Source organism: Cimex lectularius, unplaced genomic scaffold, assembly GCF_000648675.2.
Source record: "Cimex lectularius strain Harlan isolate CLEC.00 unplaced genomic scaffold, Clec_2.1 scaffold43, whole genome shotgun sequence".
In the NCBI taxonomy this organism is placed as follows: domain Eukaryota; kingdom Metazoa; phylum Arthropoda; class Insecta; order Hemiptera; family Cimicidae; genus Cimex; species Cimex lectularius.
In genome coordinates this window covers 1,334,309-1,343,458 of record NW_019392661.1, presented here as the reverse complement: position 1 = coordinate 1,343,458, position 9,150 = coordinate 1,334,309, and the positions used below count along the sequence as shown (strand labels likewise).

Below are 9,150 nucleotides of genomic sequence, written 5' to 3'. Positions count from 1 at the left end.
TCAAACTTAAAACTCAAAAATTTAACATTGAAAATGTCAAAACGCGTCTGACTCACAAAAAATCAGTAGGCATAGAGCGATAGACAGACCAATATGGAAGGTAATTTCAAATTATAAATTATGTAATATATAAAGAACGAACTAATATATATAGAATGAAAAACTATAAACTATAAAATTGTATGACTAAAACAAAATATATATTAATTCTGAACATTTATCTTACATCAATATAAAACTATGTTTACTTAATAATAGGTTGTTACTAGAGAATTAAAAGGAAAAGAACCGGAAAACGAGCACAATGTCTGTTTGTGACTTGCTTGCTATTTTACTAAAAAATATGTAAACTTAAGTGTATACTTAAAATTTAGGTTGATCAATAGAAAGCTTGTTTTTGAGCTGGTCTATTAACAAAGTATTTATTTTTTATTTTATTAATTGTATGACTTTGTAGTTGTTGATATCGGAGAGGGAATTAATTTGAATTTTGAAGTCTTGTTCCAGATGACATTTTGGCCAGTGGTACACACAATTTATTATTAATTTTATGACCGCTTGCAAATTCGGCCCTAACAGTTCTTAAAAGAATGGCGGTTCAAGCGCGAGAGAAAAAGACGGCAAAAAATCCAAAATCGACCCTTTTAAATACAACACCAGATACGGCTGCTATTTTTGAAAGTCGTAAGGAACCTGGGACATGTGACGATTCCAAATTTGGTTCTGTCAGCTGTTCTCGTGCCGAAAGCGTGTCGGTTTCGGATGCTCTCTTACCCTTTGCCCCTCTTCATTTATGGACTCTTCTCGCCTGGCAATTGAGATTTTTTCACCCCGAGGAGTGCGGAACGTCTGAAACCATCACGATCCAGATAGATTGCAACGGTCAGTAGGCTTTAGAGACATTTTTCAAGTTTACAGATTACAACAAATAACTTTAAGCGAAAAAGTAAGCAATTTGAATTCGCAAATTTGTCAAGTCCAACGTTTTGGACCGGTTTAAAATTGCCCTATTTTCGATCGTTTTTGTTGCTTCCATGAGTTGATTGTTGGTAAATACGTGTCTTATCACACATCTAAATGATGAACTAAAATATTAAATAGCTAATATTTATTAATTAAGCAGAAAGAAAAGATGCAATTAAAAGGCAAAAAAGACCCTCTTAGGTTATGTACACGTGGAAACTGCAATGGCGGCCGTAAACTGGAGGAAACGCCTTAAAATCACTCCAAAAAACGACTTTATTAAATTTCTCAAGACTATTTACACTACTTTCTTTTTATCAGACGAACAATTACAAACACCTTTAACTGTGAAAAATTCTATTTGTCTAAATTTCTACCCCCACATTAAGAAAATTCCGCAATTTTGAGGCCACGAGGCCTGAAAATTCCGCAATTTTGAGGCCACGAGGCCGTTTTTCTTCAGACTAATGTTTAACTAAGATATTCCAAATTTCAACTCGACAAAGCCATGCCGAATGGGTTAAATGGCCTAATTAATGATAATTGTATTGTAACACCTAAAAGCTCAAAAATTAAGGTTAACGAGGACAAAACTGAATCACTGGCACTTTCCAGTTTTGGTAGTAATTTATGGTAGAATGCTCCTCTGCCTGTTTTGATAGTGATTTTATTTCCACCAAGTGTTTTCCAATTTGTACAAAAAAAAAAAATTCAATATATCAATTAAAGTTTCACGAAGCCAAGGTGGCTAAGGGAAAAAAAATTTTTTTTAGCCCTGATGGTGATGTTTTAATTTTACATTTCAAAAACTACTGGGATAAGACCGATTGGAAAGAAAATTTCCAATAAAAAACCAATAGGAACCTAACCAATAAAAAACAGTTCCTTCTCGAGCAGTCAAGAAAAATTTCAAGGCTGTCCGCACACGGGCTACTCTTCATTTCACTTCCTTATGATCAGTATCTGATTGGAATGTGATGCGTTTGACTGCCGACATGTGTGATCTTTGTGGAAGTGCAATTTAAATCATGCCGTACCAATCGCTTCATAATTCTGCTCAGACATCTTCAGCTGGAGCTACATTTAAACATTTTCGCAGGCAGCATCATCACCGTTCAATCCCCAGGCCACTAGTAGCAGGATGACATAGGTGTAGACCTTCTGACTACCAATCGGATACTAGCAATGCTAAGAAGTCCGAAAATAAGAACTCTGGATCAAGATACTTTGATTCAGAGTATTAGTGAGTGAAATGATAAAATAGTTGATACTTCTAACATTGAAAATCAGAAAATAAGCACTGATCTTGGTCATAAGACTATACAAATATCAGCTACTCAAGAATAAATGATCATTAGCTTTATTTAATAATAAAAGTGTATTGTACAAGGGATTGATATTTTCTTCATACGCTGCTATAATTATATCGAGTTGAAAATATAATAATTTCTGTAACAATTTTTGTCTTAGATGCCTCTCACGGTTGATCTTCTAAATCCACCTGCGGCCGAGGAGAAGAAGAAACACAAATTAAAACGACTTGTGCAGCACCCGAACTCGTACTTTATGGATGTGAAGTGCCCTGGGTGTTTTAACATAACGACGGTCTTCTCCCATGCCCAGAGTAGGGTCATCTGCTCGCGCTGTGCTACATATCTCTGCCAGCCAACAGGGGGCCGGGCTAGGCTTACGGAAGGATGTTCTTTCCGGAGAAAACCTTATTGACTTGTAGCAGTTTATTTTTGTTTCAGTGAGTTTACATTTTATATTCTTGTTGTCTTAATTTTGAATATATTGTTTAAATCAAATTTAAAATTTTATTTGCAGGCTGTGTTGAAGAATGTCTGTATGAGTCTTTAGCCTTGGAAGACATCTCTCCCATTGCTTATTTTCTTAATTTTAATTACTTTTTGAATGTTTAATAAAATATTTTAAAAAACTCAAATCTTATTTTTCTTACATAAAAGTAAAAGCAGAGATATTTGTATGAAATGGTTTTCTGTTCCGCTTATAATTATTTATAATCAAACAATTCTTCGCTACACACAATCTAAAAAATACAAGACATTTACCATACAACTGTGTTTATTTTCATATTTCTTAAATCATTATTACTTTTATAAAATTAATGGCTAATTACATAATTAGGTAGTAAAAATATATGTTATACAACAGGTAATTAAAATACCAGAACATTCTGTGTAGAAAGTTTAGCCTGCAAAAATAAAAATTTTTGTTATGATAGTTTTACAATAATGCAAAATTGTTGAAGTTACTGAATGTAATTTTTAACCTCAGTGTGGATAGCAAGAAGTCCATCCTCTTCGTCTGAATTGATTTGGATGTCGGCTAAACCGTCTTTGTCAACCGTTACCATCTTGCCTGTGCATTTATTTTCACCTTTGAGACCAGAAATCACATCGCAGTACGTGCCACTCGGCAAACAAACCTAAATTTAATATTTATTTTAAATAAAAATTACGTTGCAGAACGATTGGGACAAATGACTGGGACGAAAAGTGAATACGATTGGGACGCTAATACTAAGGAATTAGGACGCATGGAAATTTTATTGCAATATTAACATTTGTAATATAAACAATACATTATTTAGCTGGTAAAGGTCTCAGAATGGAAATTAGGTGCTGTGAAAATTGCACTTCGTCAAAGTGAATGAATGAATGAAATGTAACGTATTACTATTATTGTATTGTTGTTGCAGTTCTTTGACCCAATTTTGTTGGTGCGCGCAAAATTGGAAATTTTCTTTGATCATAGGCAGTTTTATTTAACTCAAAAGAAGTCTAGAATGAGGATTTTCTAAATTAGATTCAATGTTGGTAAGGAATTATTTTTTTATGTAAGGCACTGGTTGAGATGAAAAAGTTGTTGTCTTAAGATTAACTGGTCTTACCATCAATTAAGACTGCAGATAGGGTTTGGGGCATCTGTCATTGCTGATAACCCTATGACAAATGCATTGGCTTAGCAATATTTAATGTACATTCGTTGTTAATTAGGTTTATTAAGTTAAGTAGCTGAATACTGAAAGTTTAAGATGTTCAACCTTGTCCAGTATTATATTTTTTTTTTATGTAAGGTCTTTGTTGAAATGAAAGATATGACGAGTGGGATTCAAACCCACAACCTTCGACTCAATACGCTGCTGCTCTAACACTTGAACTATCGAAACTTTCATCCACTCGGACACCAACTCCACATCTCAACCTACCTTTCCAATTTTCCCTTTTTTTTGCCATTTTTAGACTATTAAATTGATTGGAAAGGAAGTTAATTATTAAGGATGATTTCGAAGGAAAGAGAAATATAAAATTAAGGTTTAATAGTTTACTTGTTTTATGATGTTGGCTGAGTTTGTATGTATCTGTCCTGTAATTAATTTTGTTTTCGTGTCTGTTAATGTAAACCATTTCTAAAAAGTTGCGTTTGTATTTGTTTTTTTTCATGTTTAGTATTTGTATTTTGTAGAAATCAAAATTGTCTTGTTTTTCCATTAATTTTCTCTTCGTCCCAATAGTGCCATACTCCCTTATCCGAATTGTGTCTTGCATTCTGAGACCTTTCACTTAGCCGAGTCCCAATTCGGTTGCGACCGTATAATTTTTGGCTATGCTAGAAATATGAATAACTACCTTTCTTCTAATATTCATGTTGAAATTGTCTCCATTGAATGCAACAAATCCTTTATTTCCTCTACAAAATGATATTTGATTGGCGCCATTATCCTGGAAATCCGTAACAGGAGTTCCTGTAAAACAGTACGCTTTCATAATCATGCTGTTTTTTTCTTGTACACCCAGATATACCATTTGTCACTTTATCAAATTTCACCATGGAGTAAATCTGCCTCCACCTGTGCTCACAAATCCAGCCGTTGTTGCATGTCAGGTCCGCGTTGGTGGTGACATTTTTAATAGCAAAGTTTTCATCGTGTGGCGGCCCATCGTTAAACTGCTTGAAGTCAAAGCTTGACATCACTCTTTTTGTACCATAAGGCCAGCTCAACATGAAGCCAACGGCCATCTTTAAAATAAATTAATGTTTGAACATGTCATTTGGTAGATTTTAGTGTTTCACCTTGTAGAGCTTTGGAGATTTATAGTTCAAAATGGCATTGCCTCTCTGGTTGTCATGATTGTCAACGAAAACTATGGCGCTCTTTGAGTTCATGAAATTCCAAGGTTCCCCTATATAAATATAAATAAATTGAAATTGAAAATTTGTTTAAGAAAAAGTCGATCAGCATAAATTTTCTATTTTTAATTTTATAACATGACAAAGTTGGTGAACTCGTGTTGACCCAGCTTGATCCATGCTTATGGGTTATGTTACTCATACTCGTTTCAGCTATGTGCTGGTACATTCCAACTTCCCAAACACTGACACCCAGTGATGGTCAAAATACCATTTGTGTAAATTATGCAAAATTTTTTGCAATTTCAATAGTTAACATTTTTAATTATGTCAAACATAACTTACCAAAGTTTCTAAGCCACTTTAATTTGTTCTTTCCTTTAAAAGCTTTACTTAATTCATCGCTGTATTTGAACTCAGTAATGAGTCCCAAGTCTTTGTAATCTGTATATTTTACCGCTCCAGTACCTATACATTGAGTTATAAATTTATAAGCCATAGACTTTTAATTAAAAATTTTAATTCAATGTTATTACCTTCGTCGATGACCTCTTGATATATAAATGGCTTAGAGCCTTGTGGATGGCCAAAATTTTGGTTGAGATCTTTTAAGCTATTATATATAGCTTTAAGATCCGAAGGCCACATGTGTTTTGCTGCATCTATTCTTAAATTTAAAAACGTCTTCAAAGCTCAAGTTTAAATTGTCAAAATCAATTTACCTAAAGCCTGAGACGCCTAAGTCAATTAGATGGTTCATATACTGCAATATCTTGTTCCTAACATAAGGTATGGTTTGATTGAGGTCGTGAAGGCCGACAATTTCACAGTTTCGTACCTAAGTTAATAAAAAATTAATCAGAGCGCTCTAAACATTACAAATTTTGATTACTTGTGTGGTGCTTTGATAGTTATTAATAGAGCATGTGGGATGAAAGTTGTCCGAAGTGTAGGGCACTGCTGGATAATTTTTTTTACTTGTAACTGCATCACTACCCCCTGTTCCTTTCGTGTTTACGGGAAGTGTTGCGCTCATGTGATTTATTATTACATCAACATAAATCCTGGAAAACAATTGAAGTTTTGATTAAACATTTATCGAAAATGATGCTTTAATTTTAAAATTTATAATAGATGATGTGATTGATTTTTTAAAAGTATTAATTAGTTTTGTATTTTTTTTAAGCCAATTTCAGAAGGTTTTTTTTGTTAGATTTTACATTTTCATTTTCTGAGTCGTCTCCTCACAAGTTTTGAAGTGCTTAGTCAAGTGCTTAGTGCTTAGTGCTTCAAAACTTTGGAAATCATTTGAGGAAATTGAATTTTATCTTGCTTTTTCTCAATCCCTTCACATAAACCTTTATGTTGTCCCTTGACCAACGCATCAAGGATTGACAAGCCAAGATGATGGAAGGATTTATGTGAGGATTAAATTAACAATTTCTCACATAAATACGAATATTAAAAAAAAAATTGCCTAGGCCTTCTGGAATTTGCCTAAAAACACAAGATTATCCATAATCGAAAATATGAAGTTTTAAAAAGGAAACAGATCATAATTACTTTATTCCGTTGGCGCTGCAAGTACGCACCATATTTTTGAATTGTTCCTCGTTCCCAGATCTTGAAATGATCTTGTACGAGAAAGGTTGGTAACGCTCGTACCACGGACGGTTTTCAAGAACAGCATATTCATTAACTGGAGAAACCTTTAACGCCAAATTACAGCATCAAAACTTTGGAAACAATTGTGGATTTTGTCTACAAAGGACTATAGCAAATAACTACTTACAACTAACTAATAATTTGAACTATTGTAAGGATATCTGATATTTAAAGCCAGATATTAGAAAAAAATAAAAGTATTCTTTTTGAAATTGTTTTTTAACTACTTATTGGCAAAAGCATCATATGAGTCAAGATTTATTTCTTATTCGCACACAAACAATTGAGTTTAGGTTAGATTGTAAACAATAAATAAATAACAAAAAAGGAAAATAGGAATTCTTGAAAATTTTGAGACTAAGCTATGTTAATTTGTTGGTTTTTATATTAACTTGCTTGAATTTGCATTTTGAGTTTGTTCTGTTTCACTTATTAATTAGAATAATTATTTCTTTATAATAATTTCTTTTTACAAAAAGTAATTATTTTCTTTCTCTAGAATTAATGAATAAATCACCTGAACTGCAGTGTATCCGTATGGTGCTAAAAATGAGGTGCATTCCCTTGCGATATCGTCAAATTTCCATTCAAAGAGATGCACAATTGTGCACCTTGCTACACTAATGAGGAGAAACGCTAAAAATATCTTCATAATCGCCATAAATTCGGACTAATCTGCTTGGTACTGCTATATAAACCTTAACGACAAGCGGGCACTATCTACATTGTAATGGGGGAAATCAAATTATTTGAGATAATATTTTCATTATGATATTATTAAGAGATGGATTGACCTTGTGAAGATTTCTATGTGTGATAATTAGGTATTAGGTCAGAGTTAGTATTTATATTTTCATTATTATGATAATCACAAACCAGAAAACATTTTGTCGCTTAATGACAATGATAATTATATTTTAAATATATCGTTATTTATATATTTTGTTGTTATTTATATATGTGTGGTGATTAGCGACCGTTAGTCGATGATTATTCAGAAATCGTGAGATGACCTCCAGACCGCATCTCACGATTTCTGAATAGTTATTTATATATTTTGTAGAATTGAAATATTTCATTTCCATATTGAAAACAAGTGGTTTAGTTATGTACCCATACAATCTGAACAATCTATCTGAGCGAAACATAAACCAGGAATTAATGGACTGACTGAGTAATCAGGTCGATCAGTTCAACAAAACTGTTCAATGTCAAATTTGAAGATCTTTCAGAAAAAAATTCCAGAATTTTGAACTGGGTGATTATCTTTTTTCTGAAGTTTTAACCAAAATCCACTTCCATTTTACTAGAGATTGCAAAGAAAACAAACGATTTAAAAAAATCCTAAACTATTAAGTTATTTGAAATATTCAACATAGTTTGTATTATTTGTACGATTTTCTGCTCAGACCTTGGTACCAGAACGTGGCCTCTTACTGTAAATCCAAGACAAACGTATAATAGAATGGAAAAAAAGAAATAAACACGCCGAATTAAATGTAAACAAAAGGACCGTGCTTAAGACACAGTGCAAGTTGTAAAAAAAGTTCAAAGGGAACTGGGCGAGACTTGACTAGAGCGGTACAGACTTGTACAAAATGGTGACATGAAGATCACAGATGATGTGATGAACTTCAACTCTACAGCTCCAAAATGGTACAAAAAAAGCAAATAAGAGGAAATAGTAGAAGGTTTTGCGAATTTATTGATAAATAATAAACAAAACACAGGTAATTATTTTAAAAAATGAAATAATTTATTACCGTACGGTTGTTAAATCGGGGAATTCTTATATAATTTTTACATATTTTTTATTTTTACCACGGCCAATTAAGAAAACGATATACTTGCATATTTTGAGAGCTTTTATATTTAAAAAAAAATTATATTCTCCAAACTGAAAATAAATCTGTTACCACGGTATCAAGACACTTCAGCTCGAAACAGCCCCAAACGAAGTCGTTCTAAGGATATTCGGTTGAGTTTCCAATCGATTCCGTATCCCCATTCGCCTAATCAATCAGAACATGATCCAGCAAAGAAAAACACAGGAGTAAATCAGTTATGAATGTTTGCACTGGAAGATGAGACGGATAAACAGGAGAGGCAAACTGGATTAACGTCTAATTCAATCATTGGATCAATGGTAGCCGACTTGATTTCTCCGGTTGCACCTCCCCCTCGGAGAAAAAGTACACAACTTGTGTTTATTTGTTGTATTCTTCTATAAAGAAATATAAAATTGAACCGTCTATCTAAAAGTACTTCGCACTGTTGTAGTATTAACCTTTTCGCACTTCTTGAAAGCTGTTCATCCAACCTTATTCAAAACGTAAATATTTACGAATAGTCGCTCAATTTATGCTG

General features: G+C 33.0%; 2 protein-coding genes across 4 annotated transcripts; one reads left to right on the top strand and one right to left on the bottom strand.

Moving 5' to 3' along the window:
• The first annotated feature begins 581 nt into the window (after positions 1-581).
• On the top strand, positions 582-3,037 carry LOC106662544 (40S ribosomal protein S27-like). 2 transcript variants are annotated; one of them, XR_001339915.2, is made up of 3 exons: positions 582-882; positions 2,434-2,713; positions 2,791-2,908. XR_001339915.2 is itself a non-coding variant. In XM_014386719.1 (2 exons), exon 1 carries the CDS (start codon positions 2,434-2,436, stop codon positions 2,686-2,688), a length of 255 nt encoding a protein of 84 aa, XP_014242205.1. In that variant the 3' UTR covers positions 2,689-2,713; positions 2,791-3,037. The 2 variants fall into 2 exon arrangements, 1 of the variants encoding a protein (XP_014242205.1); XM_014386719.1 differs by lacking the exon at positions 582-882 and having other exon boundaries at positions 2,791-3,037.
• A 48-nt stretch (positions 3,038-3,085) lies between these two features.
• On the bottom strand, positions 3,086-8,940 carry LOC106662543 (alpha-amylase 1). 2 transcript variants are annotated; one of them, XM_014386716.2, is made up of 12 exons: positions 8,700-8,940; positions 7,301-7,503; positions 6,682-6,827; positions 6,011-6,182; positions 5,841-5,956; positions 5,655-5,785; positions 5,464-5,586; positions 5,062-5,171; positions 4,791-5,007; positions 4,617-4,732; positions 3,257-3,412; positions 3,086-3,178 (listed from the first exon to the last, which is right to left on the bottom strand). In XM_014386716.2, exons 2-12 carry the CDS (start codon positions 7,442-7,444, stop codon positions 3,143-3,145), a joined length of 1,467 nt encoding a protein of 488 aa, XP_014242202.1. In that variant the 5' UTR covers positions 7,445-7,503; positions 8,700-8,940; the 3' UTR covers positions 3,086-3,142. The 2 variants fall into 2 exon arrangements, with proteins under 2 accessions (XP_014242202.1, XP_014242203.1); XM_014386717.2 differs by lacking the exon at positions 7,301-7,503 and having other exon boundaries at positions 8,700-8,937.
• Between the last annotated feature and the right edge of the window lie 210 nt (positions 8,941-9,150).

Bases quoted from the DNA above. Each gene is read 5' to 3' on its own strand.
- LOC106662543 (XM_014386716.2), bottom strand. From the start codon at position 7,444: ATGGCGATTATGAAGATATTTTTAGCGTTTCTCCTCATTAGTGTAGCA. The intron at 5,957-6,010 runs GTAATCAAAATT...TTATTAACTTAG, and splicing joins ACTATCAAAGCACCACACAA to GTACGAAACTGTGAAATTGT. The intron at 3,179-3,256 runs GTTAAAAATTAC...TTATTTTTGCAG, and splicing joins TTCTTGCTATCCACACTGAG to GCTAAACTTTCTACACAGAA.
- LOC106662544 (XM_014386719.1), top strand. From the start codon at position 2,434: ATGCCTCTCACGGTTGATCTTCTAAATCCACCTGCGGCCGAGGAGAAG.